This window comes from Nyctibius grandis, chromosome 9 (assembly GCF_013368605.1).
Source record: "Nyctibius grandis isolate bNycGra1 chromosome 9, bNycGra1.pri, whole genome shotgun sequence".
Taxonomy (NCBI): domain Eukaryota; kingdom Metazoa; phylum Chordata; class Aves; order Nyctibiiformes; family Nyctibiidae; genus Nyctibius; species Nyctibius grandis.
Genome location: NC_090666.1, coordinates 1,029,157 through 1,051,648, shown reverse-complemented (window position 1 = coordinate 1,051,648; position 22,492 = coordinate 1,029,157). Strand labels below are relative to the sequence as shown.

General features: G+C 43.5%; 1 protein-coding gene across 1 annotated transcript in view; it reads left to right on the top strand.

The window, feature by feature from the left end:
• Positions 1 to 20,723, top strand: part of RALB (RAS like proto-oncogene B) — a 29,763-nt gene extending 9,040 nt beyond the window's left edge. Inside the window, exons 2-5 of the mRNA XM_068407571.1 lie at positions 13,500 to 13,656; positions 14,550 to 14,758; positions 17,221 to 17,398; positions 18,790 to 20,723. Of these exons, the coding sequence (XP_068263672.1) occupies positions 13,543 to 13,656; positions 14,550 to 14,758; positions 17,221 to 17,398; positions 18,790 to 18,909 (621 nt within the window). The 5' untranslated portion in view covers positions 13,500 to 13,542 and the 3' untranslated portion in view covers positions 18,910 to 20,723. The remainder of the gene's footprint in view (positions 1 to 13,499; positions 13,657 to 14,549; positions 14,759 to 17,220; positions 17,399 to 18,789) is intronic.
• The last annotated feature ends 1,769 nt before the right edge of the window (positions 20,724 to 22,492 follow it).

Below are 22,492 nucleotides of genomic sequence, written 5' to 3'. Positions count from 1 at the left end.
GGAGAGGTCTGACTGGGTATCTCCCTACAGAAGAAGTGTTTTTAGATGCAGTGGCGCTACTGCATTATGACTTCCACTTAAGGTAACACTATCTTGTTGAAATAGAAAGTATATTCTGCTTGGTGCTGTGTACAATCTGCTAGTTGCTCTGCACTGAGTAATATGGAAAATGGGATGATGGTTTCTTTTTTCCCCCATAAAACTCTGTGTAACTATGATGCTTCTGTGTGCTGTCTCTGAAACAGTGAGGCAGTTTTAATAACTGTATTACATTGACCTGTAACTACCTTCATCTAAATACTAAACCTTTTGTGCAAGAGTTCAGGGGACTGTGATGGACTGGGACCTTCCCTGAGGAGAAAAGTCACTTTGGGGCGGTGCTGCATACTCCACTGGGGGTGTGTAATGCTTGTGAGCCTGATGCACCTACTGTCTCTCCTGGTGAAGAGAAGTGACAGTACTAGTTAAGGAAGGGAAGCAGCATGTTTTGTGCTTATCTAGTTCATCACTGTTGACATGGGACAGGTACCCGTGTGACAGGATGCTACAATAACATGGCACAGCTGGTGGGTTGCACCCAATGAAGCAAGGAGGATGCAAGGCTACTAATGGAATCTGAAAAGACAGGTATAACATTAAAACTGCAATTCTACCGTGCTGTTAATATCAAAGGTGCACACCATCTGTAGAAAACAACATCAAAAGCCTTTAGAGACCAGAACAAGTAAGAAACCTACTAAACATGGCCCCAGTTGCTGCACAGCTTCTGTGGACTTAAAAGGACACTTGCACTTTGGTTAGTTGAGTGCAAAAGTGAACAGAGTGACCTGACTGTAAAAGGCAGAGTATTGCATAAACAGGGCGTTAAGTTGTTTTACAAAGGTTCTCAAGTGCAGTAGCATCTTAATCCTTAAAGATGCCCTGCTGTGCAAGTTCCTTACTGCTCTAAAAGGATGACTGTTCTCATCGCCAGGGGAGGTTCAGGTTGGACATTAGGAAGAATTTCTTTTCAGAAAGGGCCATTAGAGATTGGAAGGGGCTGCCCAGGGAAGTGGTGGAGTCACCATCTCGAGGGGTTTAAGAAAAGCCTGGACATGGCACTTAGTGCAATGGTCTAGTTTACAGGGTGGTGTCAGGGCAACGGTTGGACTCGATGATCCCTGAGGTCTCTTCCAACCTGGTTGATTCTATGGTTCTGTGATTGGCAATGTTGTGGGGACTACACTGCTTGGGTACTTATCAGGAAGGGTGATTCTGGATCTCTCCGCCTTGTTGCTGCTGTCTCTTCCTCATGTGTTCGTTTGTGTCACTGGAGCTCACGCTGCATCCAGGGCAGAAATTCAAGCTTCCAGATAGTGATGATCTCCTCAAGGCACAGTATCATGTTAGGTATGATACTCTGCCTTGGTAGAGTCGTGAGTTGCATTTGCTGACATTGTAGCAGCATGAATACAAGCTGAGCAATGTCACAGTTGACTTGTTAACACAGATTTTTATGGTGCTCTCCCTGGAAAGTTAACCCACGCTGGAGTTCTGGCAGTTTTCCCACCATTACATTGTCTCTGTTTTTTCTGATCCCCATTAGGCTCTATAAGGAATCCTGTAGGGGAAGCTGCCAGTTTCTCTCTGTCCTCTGTGAGGAAGTCTGGGTAGAGATGACTCACCTAATGACTGTAGGGGTACAGCACTCTATAGAGACTATTTTCGTGCATCATATCCTAGGGGAGTTCACCTTGTGAATATTATGGTTCAGTAGATCAAGTGGAACAGCAGTGGAGACAACAGTTAGCTTCTGTTCTTGCAGGTATTTCCAGTGCTTTGTGTGCATTCATTATACAGGAATTTACAGAATGGTGGGGGTTGGAAGGGACCTCTGGAGATCATCTAGTCCAACCCCTTGCCGAAGCAGGGTCACCTAGAGCAGGTTGCACGGGGTCAGGGCCAGGTGAGTTTTGAACCTATCCAGAGAAGGAGACTCCCCACCCTCCCTGGACAGCCTGTGCCAGGGCTCTGTCACCCTCAAAATGAAGAAGTTTTTCCTCATATTGAGATGGAACTTCCCATGTTTCAGTTTGTGCCCATAGCATGCAGTGATCATCTCTTGATACAGTTGTTACCTGGCTGTTAAGAGTATTGACTTTATATCATGACCTTTGCAACCTTATTTAGTCAAACATAAGTGAGTTTGTTTTTTTTTTTGGGTGCTACAGTGCCTTAAAAGAACTGTTGAAGGGCAGTCCTTTCTCTTCTTCACTTAGCTACTGGTTAGAAACAAGTTGCTTGGCTATTTTTCTTCCACTGTAAGGGAATTCTAGAAAAAAAAAAAAGGGAAAAAAAAAAACCACCCAGATATTTACGTCACTTAGGAACAGGGATACGTATACATTTGCCTGTATTTCAGTTCAGCATAAGATCTGACTTCAGTTTAAAGGGTTGCTTTAAACTGCTACTCTTCTGATGCTCAGACTGACCAAACGGAGTCCTTCCTGTGACTAAATCTTTGAAGGTTGCTTTCAAATATGCAGCCTTGCTGCTGTTTGATGGAACAGATCATCCTGAGTGCCATTACACGGCACATGCAGGACAATTGGGGCATTGGGGCCAGCTAACATGGATTCATGAAAGGCAGGTCCTGCTTGACCAACCTGGTCTCCTTCTATGACCAAGTGACCTGCTTAGTAGATGAGGGCAGGGCTGTGGCTGTATCTATCTAAACTTCAGTAAGGCATTCGACACTGTCTCCCACAGCATCCTCCTAGACAAACTGGCTGCCCGGGGCTTGGATGGGTGGACTCTTAAATGGGTTAAAAACTGGCTGGATGGCCGAGCCCAGAGAGTGGTGGTGAATGGGGCAAAGTCCAGCTGGCAGCCGGTCACTAGCGGTGATCCCCAGGGCTCAGTTGTGGGGCCGGTGCTGTTCAATATCTTTATAGATGATCTAGACATAGGGATTGAGTGCACCCTCAGTAAATTTGCAGATGACACCAAGCTGGGTGCGAGTGTCGATCTGCTGGAGGGTAGGAAGGCCCTACAGAGGGATCTGGACAGGTTGGATAGATGGGCCGAGACCAACGGCATGAGGTTCAACAAGAACAAGTGCCAGGTCTTACACTTGGGCCACAACAACCCCCTGCAGCGCTACAGGCTGGGGGAAGAGTGGTTAGAAAGCGGCCTGGCAGAAAGAGACCTGGGGGTGCTGATCGACAGCCGGCTAAACATGAGCCAGCAGTGTGCCCAGGTGGCCAAGAAGGCCAATGGCATCCTGGCCTCTATCAGGAATAGTGTAGCCAGCCGGTCTGGGGAAGTGATCGTCCCTCTGTACTCGGCACTGGTGAGGCCGCACCTTGAATCCTGTGTCCAGTTCTGGGCCCCGCACTTCAAGAAAGATGTTGAGGTGTTGGAGCGAGCCCAGAGGAGGGCGACCAAGCTGGTGAAGGGTCTGGAGGGTCTGACCTATGAGGAATGGCTGAGGGAGCTGGAGGTGTTTATCCTGGAGAAGAGGAGGCTCAGAGGTGACCTTAGTGCAGTCTGCAACTACCTGAAGGGAGGTTGTAGTGGAGTGGGAGTCGGCCTCTTCTCCCAGGCAACTAGCGATAGGACAAGAGGACACAGCCTCAAGCTTTGCCAGGGGAGGTTCAGGTTGGACATTAGGAACCATTTCTTCTCAGCAAGGGTCATTAGCCATTGGAAGGGGCTGCCCAGGGAGGTGGTGGAGTCACCATTTCTGGAGGTGTTTAAAAAAAGACTGGACATGGCACTTAGTGCCATGGTCTAGTTGACAGGGTGGTGTCAGGGCAATGGCTGGACTCGATGATCCCTGAGGTCTCTTCCAACCTGGGTGATTCTGTGATAGAACATAGTTCCAATTTTCCTTGGATACCAAGATTATTCTAAGCAACGTTATTACCTTGAAATTAATGCTAACATGTAAGATACTGTCTGTTTATTTGTAATGAATAATCTAGAATGGTCCTCTACTGAGTGATGTGAGAGGGCATATATTTAAGAAGGATAGTGAGTAAATGCAACTACATCTAGTGAGTAAATGCTACTACATCTAGTGAGTAAATGCTGCTTTTTGCTTTCTAAGCTATAATAATGCATCTCTCTGAAAACTCATAAGCAAAGTTGGGCTGTGCTTGGCAAGGGAGCAATGTGCTGAGTATATACAGGTATTTCAGAGTTCAAGCAGATCACTGTTCTGGTGACCCAGATCTGAAGGTAGCCTTAAAAGGTGGGGTTGTCCAAGTCTAGCTATAACCTGTTGCAAAGAGCAGTGTGCTAGACGTTGTAGGTTGCTAGGGTAACGATGGGTTAAAGTAGCAATGCATTTGGGAGTCTCCTGTTCTTTATGATTCTATTGTACATAACTGCATGTGTCTCTATACAAAGACTTCCAGTATTTTTCAAAGTCCACTCCTATAAAGATCGCTTGATCTTATTAGAGAATTTTAATCTAAGTGAAGAGCTGAAGATGACTTTGCATGCAAATGTGTGCAATAGTGAAAAGTAAGATATGGTATGAAGACTTAGGATCACTAGTAGGGATTCTTAATCGTAACTGGTTGGCATCTAGTGGCTGGATGTCTGCTGCTATTGATAGTGTTAGAATATTTCAGTGTGAATTTTGGGTCCCAGTGTGGAATAATTGCTTCCTCGTACGTCCTCAGGAGGACTCCTGATCACAAGTAAAATAAAAATATTGCTTTTATACTGCATATGGTATGCTCCAGGTGAGCAAGTCTGAGGGACTCTGCTGCAGTACAAGTTCATCACACAGGCTGCGGTCTTTCTTCTTCTGGAAGTTAACACTCCAATCAGATTTATTTGATGAAATAAAATTCCTGAATTAAAACTGTTCGTCAACTTGTGCTTATTTCCCTAACCTTGTAGGAGATGGGGCATAATCATGGTCTGGCTTTAGGTTCTGGTTTAACCTTAAACTGCTGCAACGTTGTGAACTTGTCTTTGACTTCTTGTGTGCATTATCTAGCAGTGTATGTGTAGCTGCTGCTAGAGAAGTAGCTGTGACAGCCAGTGTCTTTACAGGTACATGCAATTCTGTTTTTTGTGGGGGATTAGTAACTACTTTTAATTGATTGAAACAAATGTAAGCTTGTAACTTCCAGTGTATCAAGTAAATAATGTATTTATTCTGCAGTTTTTCCTGCAACATGTAGGGATACGGCTGTTGCCCCTTCTTCCAACAAGGATCCATCCAGTCTATGAAGAGTATACACTGTATGCACACAGAGTAAGGTAGTTCCTTGCCCTAAATTCTTACTTTTCCTCCTGAGGTTATAAAGCATTAAGCTTTCCAAATGCATTTCTAGTTTCCTGTCCAGTGCCCTTATCTTTGCCACTGCAAGTCTACTAATAGATCTTGTGCAGAGAAAGAAAATGCCCGATTACTAAAAGCAAATCTCAGGCTTGGGTTTCACTCTAGTGCTCAGCCTGGACACTGCAGCAGGTTGTAGGCTGCCCCAGCACACGTGTCTAAGGAGGATGGTGTGAAGGGAATCAGGAACTCCCCTGTTTCTGCAGCACTATAAGTAATCTAGTTCTACCTTTAGCCTCAGTCATACTGTTTTTCTTCCCTCACATCAGCACTGGCACTGAGGCATGTGCTCAGAATGAATGTGTGCAGAATGAATTCCCTGATCTGATTAAGCGTGGCCCAGAAAAATCTGTAGCCACAACTGAGGACATAGAAACACCCAGTAGTACATGGGGAAGGATACAAGCATATCCCAAGTAGCAATTCCTGCCAAACTCATCATAACCGGTGTAGCTTGAAAACCAGTAACTGGAGACATGCCAAGAGGTAAGATCTTAGCACAGCAAAAGAAGATAGTGTTTTTATTTTTAGCCTGCATATCCTAAAATTTTCAGTAGCTTTAAATATGCTACTTAATCTCAAATGAACTGTTTTTTTTTTATAGTTGAATTACCAGTTGGAGCATTTACAGTCCATTGAAAGCTAATGGAATTTCAGTCCTTAAATATTTTCTGGATAACCTCAGAACAGCTGAGAAGCTCTTACAGTTCATAGCTCAGTGAGATTGTTAATTAGTTTTGTGATCCAGGGAATTTCTGTGACCGCATTCTTGCGGGCATATCACAGAACCAAACACCTCAAAGCATCTAATTCATATTCTGATAAGTGAGGATCACTAAAATACTGTTGCAAACCGTTGTCCTTTCTGTGCTTGCTTTTGATGACATGGTATTTAAGTCTTTAATAGGTTGAATACACAGATTTTCCTTTAAAAGTAGGTATCTGAAGGGTTTAACAAAGCTCCTCTGTCAAGCTATTGGGCTTCTATTTTCTAGAATCCCATTGCAAAATCCAAAGAATGGCTGCTTTCAGGGGCAGGATAGCAGTGAAATGTCCAAAGATATCAGCTGCACAGCGAGGCAACAAGGCCTGATCTCAGCAATTTTGAGCTTAGAGCTTTATTTCAGTTTTAATCCCAAACCGAATTGGAAGAACTAGAAACAATTTCAGTTAAAGCCTTTGGAGGCATCTAGAATTTTTTTATTATAATAACCGAATATTTACTGGGAAACAAGCAGACTTAGTGAGGTTTCTCATGTTTCTTTTTTCTTATATGTATTTGCATGGGCTGTAGCAGAATGGCTTCCTTTCTTGTGAAGTGACAAGTGCTTTTTCCTTTAAGTGACTACAACTGTGGAGTTGTAATGCAGGTGAAATAAAAAGGAATGTAAAAGTGCAGTCTGGTTTGAAATAAATGTAGTTATTCAGTAATAGTCTCTGAATCTTCACAGAATCAATGAGGTTGGAAGAGACCTCTGGGATCATCGAGTCCAACCATTGCCCTGACACCACCACGTCAACTAGACCAGGGCACTAAGTGCCATGTCCAGTCTTTTTTTTAAACATATCCAGAAATGGTGACTCCACCACCTCCCTGGGCAGCCCCTTCCAATGGCTAATGACCCTTGCTGAGAAGAAATGCTTCCTAATGTCCAACCTGAACCTCCCCTGGCGCAGCTTGAGGCTGTGTCATCTTCTCCTGTCGCTAGTTGCCTGGGAGAAGAGGCCGACTCCCACTTCACTACAACCTCCCTTCAGGTAGTTGTAGACTGCACTAAGGTCACCTCTGAGCCTCCTCTTCTCCAGGCTAAACAACCCCAGCTCCCTCAGCTGTTCCTCATTGGTCAGACCCTCCAGACCCTTCCCCAGCTTGGTCACCCTCCTCTGGACTTGCTCCAACATCTTGGCATTAGGTAAACCAATCCTGTTTGTTATCAGTGTTCTGAACAGTTTAACTTTAGGCTGAGGAGAGGGTGGAGAAATAGCAAACTAATGCTTAAGTTTGGAGTTTATGAAACTGTTCATAAACAAATGCCTTCAAGTGCTCAATTTCAAGGGACTAGCCAAGACAGACACAACATGGTTCAGGTTTCTCTACAGCAGGAAGCAGTAGCTAACCTGGAGAAGCTATAATCTAAACAGGTGAGCTGAGGGAAAGCTGAAATAGCTGGTGAGCTTAAGGTTGGATTTCTTATCTTGAGGGTGGCATGGTTTGATTAGTCCGGTGGCCAACTACTGACCTTCAGAAGTCTAAATCAAACCAGCTTTTTAATAACCACTATGGTTTGATTTGTAGATCTTGCTGTGCTTCATGTGGCCAACCTGTCTGTCGTTATAACCTTCATTTCTTGGTCTGAAGAGCATCTTTCCCTAGCACCACAAAGCTGCTGTTGTGCATATGGCTTTGTGTAACCTATTAAAAAAAAAAAAATCCAGAGTTATCAAGTCAATGACTTAATCCTTGTCTTTAAAGCAGATGAAGCAGTTAATTACTTCTAATTTCTTAAAGATGAAAGCCTGAAAAAGTTTATGCTCTGTCCTGGGCTCTGTCTAGCACTTTGTTTTGAAGCAGGGTGAACTGTAACCAGAAGAAACTCCCCCAAAAAAATCTTTCAGAAGGATTTTTTTTACAGCTTATGATACTTAACACACAAAATTAACATGGTGTCATTAAACCTGAGGGTAAAATGACAGACAGACTGACTGACTGTCATGGACCAGATCACTTCTCTTCCTGTCAGAGAGTAAATCTTCCTGTTTGGGTACAGTTTACTTCCCAGCAAGTAAAGAGCAATATGGGAGAGGGGGCAATACTTACCACAGGATTAGGTGACTTGTCTGGACACTTATTCAGAGCAGGCTCTTCAGCAGATGTATTAAGACTCTTGGTCTTAAGTTTATAATCCCTTAAACTGAAGGGAATTGAATAATGTTTTAAAAGCAACTCCAGTCATCACAGGTTCTTCTAGACACTGCTGCTTTTTTGAGAGGTGGTTGGATTTCCCAAGACTTCCTTTTCTGTAAGGAACAGATGAGAGAGTGTCTTAACTGCCTCAAGGATGCTTAGTCTACAGAATGGGATAAAAATTTGTCCTTGCCTACTCAGAGGTGACTGAGGAGAGAGCTTCCACTTGTGTTTATTGATGTTTAAACCTCAAGGAGCTGTTAGATATGAGCTTTGAACGATGGTGTGTAAACTGTTTCTTGGGCTGCAGAGGTGGAAATACAAGTAAACAGTTGGTTCCAATGACTTCTCTTGTTTTATTAGAGTATTCCTATTAAAATCTCACCGTGCCCCTTTCTGAACCAGTGATGTGCTATTAGCCTGTTGTCTTCTGAACGCTGGTCCTTCTGCACTGATACTGCCTGTGTCAATCCTGTGCCACGCTGTTTCAGCCTTGCCTTGTTCTGTCCTGCCTGGCTATCGTGGGGCTGGAGAGGGCTATGCTCCCTCTGTTGCCACCAAAGAGGAGATGCCTTGTGTGAAGCTTCTGGGATTCTAGTCAATATATTCATTAATGACTTGGATGAGGGAATAGAGTGCACTGTCAGCAAGTTCGCTGATGACACCAAACTGGGAGGAGTGGCTGACGCACTGGAAGGCGCTGCGCAGCCATTCAGAGAGACCTGGACAGGCTGGAGAGTTGGGTGGGGAGAAACTTAATGAAATATAACAAGGGCAAGTGTAGAGTCCTGCATCTGGGCAAGAACAACCCCAGGTATGAGTACAAGTTGGGGACAGACCTGTTGGAGAGCAGCGTAGGGGAAAGGGACGTGGGGGTCCTAGTGGACAGCAGGATGACCATGAGCCAGCAGTGTGCCCTTGTGGCCAAGAAGGCCAATGGCCTCCTGGGGTGTATTAGAAGGGGTGAGGTTAGCAGGTCAAGAGAGGTTCTCCTCCCCCTCTACTCTGCCCTAGTGAGGCCGCATCTGGAATATTGTGTCCAGTTCTGGGCCCCTCAGTTCAAGAAGGACAGGGAACTGCTAGAGAGAGTCCAGCGCAGAGCCACGAAGATGATTAAGGGGGTGGAACATCTCCCTTCTGAGGAGAGGCTGAAGGAGCTGGGCCTCTTTAGCTTGGAGAAGAGGAGACTGAGGGGTGACCTCATTAATGTTTATAAATATGTAAAGGGCAAGTGTCCTGAGAATGGAGCCAGGCTCTTCTCAGTGACATCCCTTGACAGGACAAGGGGCAATGGGTGCAAGCTGGAACACAGGAGGTTCCACATAAATATGAGGAAAAACTTCTTTACGGTGAGGGTGACTGAACACTGGCACAGGCTGCCCAGAGAGGTTGTGGAGTCTCCTTCTCTGGAGACATTCAAAACCCGCCTGGACGCGTTCCTGTGTGATATGGTCTATGTGATCCTGCTCCAGCAGGGGGATTGGACTAGATGATCTTTCGAGGTCCCTTCCAATCCCTGACTTTCTGTGATTCTACTGAGGGCATACAACGTAGGGGTTGTGTCATGAGCAGACTTGCGCATTCAAAGGGTTCGTGTAGTGTTGATAATCTAAAAAGATTCAAGTGGCACTTGTAACAGCTCTGAGCTGTACTGATGAGCCTGTAGTGAGTCAAGTTGATCAGTATTTTACCTAAAAGGCAGCTACTCCTTTCATATGACCAGGTGAAGATGTATCTGTATTGACAGGAGGGTGAAAGGTCCTATCTTCTCTCTTGGCTGTTAATAAATAATCTTTTTATTGTAGTTGTGGAGCACAGTGGACTTATGGCAACTTAATAGGCAGCAGCACTAAGTTTGTGTTGCCAGAAAAATGTTTCACTTGAAAGCTTTGTGTTAGATAACGCAACAGTTACTACAGCCTTGTTAAGGGAATACTCAAAGGTTAAAACCAGGCACAATTACACTGAAAAGTTGCTCAGGGTCACTTGGCTTTTCCAGAAGGCAGCTTATCTACTACTTTCAAAGCCAGACTACTCTTGAACTAGGCCAAAGTAAACTTCTCTACAACTGATTAAGAGCAAGCTGTGTTATTACTGGAACACTCAAAGTCCCCAAACTATCTCATTGTGTAGTCAGTCTGTAGCTCTTGTACCTTGGGTGTCTATGCCCAAGCAAACCGACTTCTGGTTTATTGTCTGTAGAACAGGTGGACCATAAGCAAAGAGCGATCCTTTCTGCAACCGCTTCTGGAGTTCAGATGCTACCTGGTGTGTTTTCTCCCAGTTTTTCCACACTCCTCTGGCAGGGAGCTCTGTTCTCTTCCACTCTTGCCTCCCTGGTGACTAAGAACTAAAAATTAAGCTTGCAATCCTTTTCTGGTTTGGAATCTCTGGGGTGATGGCTGAATTCACTGTCCCCAGCACTAATGTGTGTTTGGGCCGTACAGGGAGAATCTCCGAGAAGGAGGAGTTGTCACATCCCGTTTCTGTACTAAGGAGTGTCCTAGATGAGGGAGCTGATGTGTAACATAGTGTAGAAGACTACTAGAGGAAAATACCCATCTTCACTTACCAGTAAAATACTCTGCATGGAAAAGTACTGCTGCTCAGATGTTTGAAAATGCTATCCTGAGGGCACTTCTTGGTTGTTGGCATGTTTGTTCTTGTATGCAATAGTCATGAGAACTTGGTCTGATTTGTTGCTTTTCAGAAGATTGAGTCACAGAATCACAGAATCAACCAGGTTGGAAGAGACCTCAGGGATCATTGAGTCCAACCGTTGCCCTGACACCACCCTGTCAACTAGACCATGGCACTGAGTACCATGTCCAGTCTTATTCCAATGTCTAATAACCCTTTCTGAAAAGAAATTCTTCCTAATGTCCAACCTGAACCTCCCCTGGCGAAGCTTGAGGCTGTGTCCTCTTGTCCTGTCGCTAGTTGCCTGGGAGAAGAGGCCGACTCCCACCTCACTACAACCTCCCTTCAAGTAGTTGTAGACTGCACTAAGGTCACCTCTGAGCCTCCTCTTCTCCAGGCTAAACACCCCCAGCTCCCTCAGCCGTTCCTCATAGCTCAGACCCTCCAGACCCTTCCCCAGCTTGGTCGCCCTCCTCTGGACTCGCTCCAACACCTCAACATCTTTCTTGAAGTGCGGGGCCCAGAACTGGACATAACAAGCCATAACAAAGGGCAAAAAATCTTCACAATCAGTGTACCCCAGGGCAAGTTGCCCAGACTGATCATGGAATTGTCAACCTCAAAATGCAGGGCACATAAAGAAGTTTGCTCCAAGCAGTCCAGTTCAAGGGAGATGTTTGGACTGGACAACATCCAAAGGTCCTTTCCAGGTTAAATAATCCTATAGTGAGTTTGTAGGTTGACAGTCCCTTAGTCCCTAGTTAATTTTGTTTAGGGCAGTTAGTTAGGGCCCAGAAAGCCAAACGTATCCTGGGCTGCATCCCCAGCAGCGTGGCCAGCAGGTCAAAGGAGGTGATTCTGCCCCTCTGCTGCGCTCTCGTGAGACCCCCCCTGCAGTGCTGCGTCCAGCTCTGGGGCCCCCAACAGAAGAAGGACACGGAGCTGTTGGAGTGAGTCCAGAGGAAGCCACGAAGATGCTCAGAGGGCTGGAGCCCCTCTGCTCTGGAGACAGGCTGAGAGAGTTGGGGCTGTTCAGCCTGGAGAAGAGAAGGCTCTGGGGAGACCTTCTAGCACCTTCCAGTACCTGAAGGGGGCCTACAGAAAAGTGGGAGAGGGGGCTTTTTACAAGGGCATGGAGTGAGAGGATGAGGGGGAATGGTTTTAAACTGAAAGAGGGGAGATTTGGATTAGATATTAGGAAGAAATTCTTTGCTGTGAGGGTGGTGAGAGCCTGGCCCAGGTTGCCCAGAGAAGCTGTGGCTGCCCCCTCCCTGGCAGTGTTCAAGGCCAGGTTGGATGGGGCTTGGAGCAACCTGGTCTGGTGGAAGGTGTCCCTGCCTGTGGCAGGGGGGTTGGAACTAGATGATCTTTAAGGTCCCTTCCAACCCAGACCAGTCTGTGAGGTTCTGTAGGTTTTTTCCCCAGTACAGTACTCTATAACTTCTACTGTAGGCCTTGTGTTTCTACCCAGTAGAACTTGATGGTATGGTGTGGCAGTTCCAGTGTCTTTCTGGAGTAATAATGTCCAGGCAAATTTGAGACTCCTGGTAGGCCTGTTGCTTCTGGAATAATGGGTGCTGCTATAAATCAAGTCTGGTGTAGCCCTGTTCCATATCAGCGTTCCTTGAATGGTCTGCTGTTCTCCTTGCAGCACTCTGCCAGGATATGAACACATCTCTGTTTTTTTTCCTCACTGTGGGAATCCCAACTGGTGACACATTTCTCCTGACGCTTGTGTTTGTCACAACGATGGTGTCCAACTACTCTTAAAAAAAAAAAAAAAGCAGTATTATTTTTGAGGTCTCCAGCACTGGGTTTGCATGACACACAAACAAAAGCTTTTTTGTTTGGAACTTGTTTGTTGAAGCTTGCTCTTCTATGGCTTTGTAACGTCAGGAGAAGAATAAGAACTGAGAATCTCTTGCAGTAAAGCAGGATTTATTTTTTTTTTTTTTCAAAAGCAAATTAGATTTGCAGCATCAAAAGGCAGGAAGAGTATAAAATAAATGCTAATGTCATGTCATAAGACTTTCTGCTGGAAGCTTTTGCAACTTGTTCCTGCCAGAATTTACTGCGTATCTCTGCTTTTTTCTTAGCCTACGTAGAGAGGAGATCAAAAGTCTGCTTTCTACCTATAAGCAGATCTAAGGTATAGCTCTGCTTCCAGGTTGAAACTAAGCTGCATCAACATTAAATAAATATTTTAGAAAGGTGTAAAGCCTTATAACAAGAACAATAAAAACCACTTAATTTCGTGTTGTTTGAGAAAGCGGGGTATTTTTTTTTCTCTGGAGACTGCTCTAGATAGCAGTCATGTAGGATGAGTTTACAAATAAAAACAGCTTGTTCAGCTAGTAGCTGCTTTGAGAAACCTTTGTCACTTTTAATAACAGTACTGTTGTCACAAATACCTTCTATCTGTTCTAATACCTTACTCCTACTTGTATTTTAGACATCAGTGGCATGGTTTCCTTACCAGTGCATTGAAATGGCCCATTCTTCAGGCTTGCTGGGCAGGGTTTTAATCTGGTCTTTCAGCACTAGTGAGATGCTTTACCTGCGTGCTACCATGATGTCACCAGTGTCATGGATGGTGACTGTTTCTTCTGTCTGCAGATCTGATTGGTTGCCTGGCACTTCATCCGTGGCAAGCAGGACAATGGCTGCCAGCAAGAGCAAGAACCAGAGTTCCTTGGCCCTCCATAAAGTAATTATGGTTGGCAGTGGAGGTGTGGGCAAATCTGCACTCACTCTTCAGTTTATGTATGATGAGGTAAGTAGCTTTGGTTTGGCTTCTCTAAAGCACCAGTGGATACAGCTTTACTAAACTATTCTAGTGGAACAGGGGAACTAAATGTAATGACCTCTTCTGTGAAGACAGGCTGAGAGAGTTGGGGCTGTTCAGCCTGGAGAAGAGAAGGCTCCGGGGAGACCTTCTAGCAGCCTTCCAGTACCTGAAGGGGGCCTACAGGAAAGCTGGAGAGGGGCTTTTTACAAGGGCATGTAGTGACAGGACGAGGGGGAATGGTTTTAAACTGAAAGAGGGTGGATTTAGATTAGATATTAAGAAGAAATTCTTTACTGTGGGGGTGGTGAGACCCTGGAACAGGTTGCCCAGAGAAGCTGTGGCTGCCCCCTCCCTGGCAGTGCTCAAGGCCGGGTTGGATGGGGCTCGGAGCAGCCTGGTCTAGTGGAAAGGTGTCCCTGCCTGTGGCAGGGGGGTTGGCACTAGATGATCTTTAAGGTCCCTTCCAACCCAAACCATTCTGTGATTCTGTGTGACCTCACTGGCAGGAGAATGTAGGAATCTGGGAAGGGGGCCCTCTGGGAACATCTTTGGCTAAGGGTGATAAAGGGTGACCAGGTTCCTGGTAGCTTATACTGTATCTTTGTCCCTTAAATTGTGCTGAAATTGCTGAACAGTGTTTCATGTAGCAAGACAGTTTCTCTTGACTAGGCAGACTGGCTCTTTGATGTATTAAGTGCTTAAATAATCTGCTTTTTACAGTAAAACTGAAAAAAAGGTGGTGGGACTTAGTAGTTGACTGAATTATGAGAATTTTCAGGAATTTAGATGTCACTGAAGTGAAAGAGAATGGATATGGACAAATGCTGATACCACTTGACAGTAATTCTGAACGCTAATCCCTTTCTTGTCTTCTTCAGTTTGTAGAAGACTATGAACCTACCAAGGCTGACAGCTACAGAAAGAAAGTAGTTCTGGATGGTGAAGAAGTTCAGATAGACATTCTGGACACAGCAGGACAGGAGGATTATGCAGCTATCAGAGATAACTATTTCCGCAGTGGGGAAGGGTTTCTTCTAGTCTTCTCAATAACAGAGCATGAATCCTTTACAGCAACAGCAGAGTTTCGGTAAGTAGTTTCTTTCCCAGGCAGGGGGAAATACCGGGTTCCTATGTTGCTCTGACAACTCTTCTTAAAAGCTACAGCTCTTTGTTCTTTGTCTGTTACCATTTGGTCAATAAAAGTGGCAACCCAACCATTTTGCTCTCAGTAACTGGTAACTTAAACCACAGTATCCAGCCTCTCGCTCTAGTTGTCTTCGTGCCTTCAACTTTTGAGTACATTATGCCAGCAGCAACTTCAAGCAAGTAACAGATTCTTGGACTCCTAAAACATGCATATTCAAGCCAATTTTCAGTCTTTGTGGATATGAAGTTTAATTATCTTAGAGCAGTACTTCTGGAATTAAGTCTGCCTTTTGGCCAGGTTTCAGACACTGTGTTGCTTACTGCTAGAAGCAGGTGCTCTAAGGAAAGGAAGGATTAGCCTCCACTCTCAGGTATGGATTGGTGCCAAACAAGGGTTGGCAGCCAAGTAGCACTATTGTAGGCAGATGTATTCCTAGAAAGACACACAGTAGTAGTAAATGCTTCCATTTTTGTTCTTGGGATTAGCAGTTCTAATGTAAAAGACAGCACCAGACTGAGCACAGAATCTGCTTGTGTAGTGTAAAATAAAAACAAGGGGTTTAATTCATTGTTCTGGTCTCGGAACTCATGTAGCCAGGTTCTTCAGGGCAAATGTTCTAACTCTTATTTGATAATAGCTGTTGCCTCAGTGTAGAAGGTAATCCAGAGATTCTCTAGAACAGCTGTACAACTTGAAGTAAAACTTAGCAAAACATAAGGAAAGTGTTACATAAACAGAAGAGTTCCTTATGTTGGACTGCAAAACTGAGTACTCAGACTGTTCCCAGTATAAGATGGAGGAAAAAGTCAGATACCATTCAAAAAAAAACAGAATGAAAATGAGGCATTTGAAAGTACCCAGCCTGGGTTTTGGCTTGTGTGCTTAAGTGATATGTAAGGTTAAACCCAAGGCTTAAGGCTTTTCATGAAAAGGAGTAGGAGTGTTTATCTTGGCAGTTTGTGTTTTTTTTTTTTTGTCAGACTTCTGTAACTGGGTTAACTGTGTGTTGGTTCAAGATTGCAGCACAACAAAACAAGGAAAAAGCAATGCTAGCCCTAAATACGAGCAAGAAGGACGTAAAAGCTTTGAGATGGAGAATCTCCCACTTTTCAGTGGGTCAGAAGTAAACAAATAGTGAAATTAGTTAAATGGAGTATTTAGTTAGGCTGACATGTAAGACCCAGCTCCTTGGAAAACTCTTCCCCAGGCAGGAGGTGAGGAATGGGTAGTATGAGTCACCAGCAGCACGGGCTAAACTACAGGTTAGTATTATTGATCCTGTAACTTCCAGAATTCTTAAACTATGAAAAAGACTAATACTGAATGAACTATGGGCTTGTTTTCAAACCCTAGCTCTCCTGCTGATGCTATGCATTCAGTGTTTGTTTTAAGTGCCTCTGTAATCTGAAAATGTGTGAAGGTACAGCTGAAGGCAACAGCAGAATGTCTGCTTCGGTGTTAACACTGTTTCAGATTCTCACATATTCTACATGCATTCAGTTATTTTGTGGATTGAAAGCGCAAGCATCTGAAGTAGTGTGGTAACTCAGTGGGATGAGGGGGTGTAGCACTGTGCTCATGCCTAGTTTGGCTCTTGTTCATAAAACGAAACAATCTAAAAATAACTGTAGACTGGTACAGTTCTTCCAGAATCCTAGATGGACAGCAGCATGTGTCAGTCTGGTTTCAACCCGTGTTCTACTCCAATAATAGCCCAGACTTTGAGACTGACCTGCAGCATCACTGTCTCCTTTCCCAGATGCTGATAGGTCCTTTTAGAATGACAAAGAATAGCTAGGTTAATGCTGATGGCTCAAATATTTTATTGGAGTCTTTGAAGGAGGAAGGTGGCTAGCATTTTAGTTCAGCACTACTTAGTAACTGTCGTCTTTATGTAAAGTTTATGTAGCCATTAAGAATGATCTCTGCCGGCTACTGATGCTGTTCTCAACCTACTGCCTTGGCAAAGCCTTGACTGTTGCTCAGGCCTATATTGAAGTGGGGTGTAGACTGGAAATTGAAGATGGTGACTAAATGCAAAGGTGAAACTTGGCAAACGGGGCACTTGTACCCTTTTCCTCATTCAGATGTGAACTCCTGTTGTGAGTAGTTGTTCTTCTGTCATACAGTAGTTCTTTATCAGAGCCTGGGTAGTAAACTTACTAAGTGGTAAAACTGCCTTCCTGGAAGTGTGAGGTTTTTATTAGTGTAAAGCCCATAGCATTAGTATGTTAAACTTGGAATAATTTTAAAGTGCGTGTTGAACTGTTGGGAAATGTACTGTTAAGTACTGTTGTAAACACTAGTAATGTGCAGACCACTTGATCAGCTCCTGATAAGAGTGGGGTTTTTGTTGCTACTACTAACACAGCTATTTTTATTTTGAATACTTGATGCACTAGGGAACAGATCCTGCGTGTGAAGGCTGAAGAGGATAAAATCCCTCTACTAGTAGTGGGCAACAAATCTGACTTGGAAGAGCGCAGACAAGTGCCTGTAGAAGAGGCTAGAAGTAAGGCAGAGGAGTGGGGTGTGCAGTACGTAGAAACCTCTGCCAAAACTAGAGCGAATGTAGATAAGGTAAGACAAATGACACCTGCTCAATTAGATCATTACTACTTGTTTAATAGCTGAGTGACTATTTCTTGACTCTTGCTGGGACAAGCAAATCCACAGTTGGGCTTCTGAAAGCCCAGATTATGAAAAATGAATGAACTTGCTGAAATGTGTCCACTTAAGTACCTAGATTAGGGAAGCCAGAGACCAGGTACAAGTTAATGCTATAGTCTTGTTTTAACTGTTTGTACCTGAACCAATAGCTTTCCAATAGCACATCGGGTAAATGGGTTTAAGGATTCCATGAAGTATGTTATTTTGTTTATAGGCTGTGTCCTATTATTATAACAGCAATAAATAGCAAGATATAGACCCTTACTATTACTTTTGCCTATGAGCTGTTGTGTAACTAGAAAATGCCTAGCCTGTTTTAGACTTGGACTAGCTTTCTGATCAGTTGGGATTAACAGCAATGCAGCTGTGTCTGGAGTGTCCTAGCATGGTGTTCTAGACTTGCTCCCCTGAGTCTTCTCTAGCTAGCTTGTGTGACATACTCGTTATCCTCTATATAAGCACTGGTTTGTGTATGTTAAGACAAGTTACCAGCCATTGTGGTGATGGTGCATTGACACTGTAGCAGAGTTAAAAAAAATTAATAAGAGGGTTTTGAATGATAAACTATTTCTGATCAGTAGCATGGTCTTCTTTCCAAGTGTCAAAGACCTGTGTAGTTCCCCATTTAAAAAAAAAAAAGCCTAACTGACACTAAGCTCCTGTTCTGTAATCCTGAAAATCATTTTTCTCAATAACTCTCTACAGTAAAATAGCTGTTGCATCTCGGGTGGTATGTGCCTAGACATCAGGTGTACAGGGGTGAAATCAGCTAGAATTTTTGAGAAAACATCAGAGTAATGACTTTCTCTGAGTCTTTCTTATAACATAGTCTGAGAATTTTCTGTGCCTGACACTGTCACTTGAATACTTCAGCTTTTTAATTATAAAACAGGCAGAATACTACCCAGAAGAGTGTGCTTGTAGCTACATGGAAAGGACTAGACTAAATGCTTTGCACAGTTAACAAGAGTGATTTCCATGGAAATCTTTGCTAGACACGGACAAATGTTCTCATGAACTCTGAATGCTACTTCTGTGCAAGACTGATATGCAATAAAAAGCTTTTAAAACAGGGTTGTTAAATGATTTGGTAGACAGGTAAGATTGTCCTACTGTTTGCCACTGCTTGACATGCTACATAATTCTGATGTGGAGTTTGTCACTGTCTCGCTGTCTAGACTCATTTCTGCTGTATTAGGTACAGTGTGGTGCTACATCTTCATTTGCTGCTGAATACAGTAGTTTTTATCTGCTTTCTGATGGTAGATGTTGATTAATCTTCCTGTATTTTTCCCTCCTAGGTATTCTTTGATTTAATGAGAGAAATCAGAGCAAAGAAAATGTCAGAAAACAAAGACAAGAATGGCAAGAAAAGCAGCAAGAACAAGAAAAGCTTTAAAGAAAGATGTTGCTTACTGTGATGCTTGGGAACTGTAAATATCTATCTACAGGTGGCATGGATAAGATACCACTAAGGATATAGGGCTGGATTCATGAAAGGAAGTCTGTATTGACTCCTTGATCTTTTGCTTTGCATATCACACCTCCAAAATGTGAACACAGAACTTTGAAACCATTTCTGGTATCTGACAAAACCTATGCCTGCTTAAACTGAAATGGGCTTTGTCTTCCCAGTGTCCTTGAAAACTAGAAACGGTTTCAGAACTACAGTCCTTCCGCTTGGTTATACAAAATACTTCGTATTAACTTCCTAGTTTACTCTAACGTTTCTCTTGAACCTCTACTGGCCTTAACAAACGCAGCTGTTCAGGTTCAGACTTTTTATTTTTCCACTGTTGCTGCCCTGCTTGATGTTGCAAACTGCAGAAAAGCTGGATGACATCTGGTGAAGGGTCTGAGTCTCCATCTTCTGTTAGTTGTCACTGGTATTTCTTACACTGAAATCTGCTGGCTGCTTCCCCACACTCCATGTAAGAAATAGCAACTGACACTTGAGAGTCAACTCAAAACAAACTTTCTTCCATGTTCTGTTTAGTCAATACAGCATTCATGAATCAAGCCTCGTGGACTCAATTCAGACTTATTTAGGCAATGCAAAAATTGATATTTAAATACTGGCTAGATGCATTCCTTGCTGGTCTGTCTTCTCATCCTTAAATTAGTGGTATGGGGTGAGAAAATGACTGTAAGCCTTTCTTCAAAAGGAATAATATTGTCACCATCTTGAAATGCTGTCCTGGGTTTCTTCCATGTATTGTGGCTAGACTCAGTTACACTCACTCTACACCCATCATCCTTCCCATCCCTGGTACTGGAATAATGAAAATCCAAGTGTTGATCTCATTGGTTTTGTTCACATTGGAACATTTGTGATCATGTTGGAAAAGTGGGAACATCTGCATCTGTCTCTTGTCTAGCTGAAGATGAGAACTTTGAGTAAGGATGGGTCACATCACACAATCATGACTTGGAATAGGTGAGGCATACATGCTACCTCTCAATGATTAGCTGGCTAGTGAGTTGTATGGTGTCAAAAAGCAAATGAAGTTAAGCAGTTGCCATGTCTGTTACTCATTTAATTTTATATGTACTGTTTCTGATGCACAGCAACCTAGCACATGGAGATGCACGTTGAGTTTTGTTGTCAGTTACGCAATGGTGGTCACATTGATCAACAAAAACTGGCCTAGAAATGGAAGAAAAGTCAGTACTTAGCAGGTCCTCTTGTCAGCTGACTGAACTGAGCTTTCTGATCAGTTTAAGTGCAGGTGCCAAAAAATACTTCTGTCACTGTTGTGGAAAGTAACTGTCTCTTCTGATTGTGGAGTATCTTAATGAATTATGGTTATCTTCTGTTTTGGAGGAGTAGAGAGCCTTAAAGTAGTGACTGTCTCTTGCTTGTTAACTGGATGCTTAAAACACATTTACTTGGTGAAAGGAATATGCTACGTGGTTGTTCGATGAAGCACACTGCAGCACTAAATGAACAAATAATGTTTCTTTTTGAGGTGAAGGAATAGCAAATACCGTTCAGTACTTAGTATTGTCATTTGAGGTTGAAAAACACTTTTTAACATGTACTAGATTGCTCTTGTGCATTCCACCTCTGAACTTTGGAAAAAAAAGTAAGATGTGTTAGATATCAGAACCTCTGTTGGTCTGAGGTTTCACAGGGACTTACTGCAAACTCATTGTCTTCCATAACTAGTTCAACTTGTCAGGCAACTCATTGGATTGGGGAAACTGTACTAAATAAAAGGTGCTGTAATCTTCATTCTTGTCAAGTTAAACTCCTTTTTTTGTTAATGTTATCTTGTCTGTGCAGAAAGAATGGTTAACCAGTTCTGAAGTATTTATCTTTGAACAGTGTAATTAATGGGTATTATGAAGCCAACTTGACAACAGAGCTTTGAAGCAGAGGCTGGGAACCTGCTGGCTTACAGGGCTTGTGACTTGACCTGTATCACCTATATCAAAAGCCTAAGCACCTAAGGGGACACTTGGAATTGTAACACTCCTAACAAAGTTTCCTCTTGACCTTCCATGGTTAAAGTGCATTTTTGAGCACGCATTGTGCATACAGCAAATGAATGTCTGCTTCTGGAGGAAAGCGACTCCCTCAGGTTTGATTTTAGTTGAGACCTAAAGGTTAAGTCCTTAGTTAACCTAAAGGCTAAACAACAGTTGAGTTCACATTACAAGCTTACCTAGGTCAGGCCCCTCTGAGGCGGGTTGTCAAATGTGTCTAACAAAACCGAATAAGCTTTCCTTGCTATATCAATAATGAACTCAGCAAAGCTCACGATGAGCAGCTCAGCTGTATTGGCTGAAGAGACTTGCATGCCTTGACCTTTGATCTCTTCAGTCTTAAAGTACCTGACAGTACTTGATAGGACAGATTAATTTCTACTCATAACGATGAGTCTCCCACTGGTGTTCTTACAATCCATGTGCTGTTCTCACTCAGGTTACTTTTTTTTTTTTCAACTGAGAAAGCTCCACCACTGAGGTGGACTTACTTGGAAGAAGGTGCTTGCTTTTTCATGGCTTGATACTGCATCTCTTCAGTGTTCTGTGCTTGTCACCTTTTCCAGAAAGACTAGTCCTGGAGACTAAATACAGCAGCTTTTCAGTATTCCTCTTCTGTACTTGTGAGAAACTTCAGTTTAACTTCCCAGTTACAGCTGAAAACATGATAAACAAGGCAGCTACCTTGGCTACTCCATAACAGTGGGCAACAAGCATTCTGACTTGTACCAGGAAGGCAATAAAACAGCTCCCCTGGACTGGAATCGTTGCCTCCACCTCATGTGGTGGAAGTGCCTCAATGCATGCCCTTCTAAATAGGGGCAATACAATCTGAGGGTCCTTGAATGACTGCCAGGTGTGCTTCACTGGACATCAATGGACATCAGCATCGGGTGGGTTGACTAGAATATATTAAAAATGGCACAGAGAAATGCTTCCTTTGTACTTGAGGGTTTCCTGTGAGCAGAGTAGAGGGAGCTTTGGCTTCTAATCTAAATGAGTACTTACAGATCAGGTACACCAAACAAGGAGGACTCTGGCGAGAGGGGAGGTGTGTGGCTGCCTGCTAGCCATGCTGTGGAGCTGAGGCAACTGAAGGCTGTATTGAAGCTGATATATTCTAGAAGCCTTTGCATGTTAGGCAATTAAAGACCGAGGCCTCTCTTCATCAGTATAATGTGCTCTTAAATCTTTTTGGAGCGTGGCTGTAGGCAAGTAACTGGATATTTGAAGCTGGAGGTCATGTAAGACTTGACTATGCACTTGCACTTAAACATTCTAATATTATTCTTGCATCATGGCTTAATATAGTCAGGGAGCTGTTTACTGCTATATGCAATCTTCCACATGTGGCTTAACTGCGAGTATTCAAGTGCTCCAGTCTTCTGGTTTGAGCAAGCACGTATGAGACAAGCTCCTGTTATAATGGGGGCTAAGTCATTATATGAAATTTTGCTTCAAAAACCAGGTGAAACTCCAGGAGTGCAAGGGCAGACTTGTCTCCTCTTTTTTTTT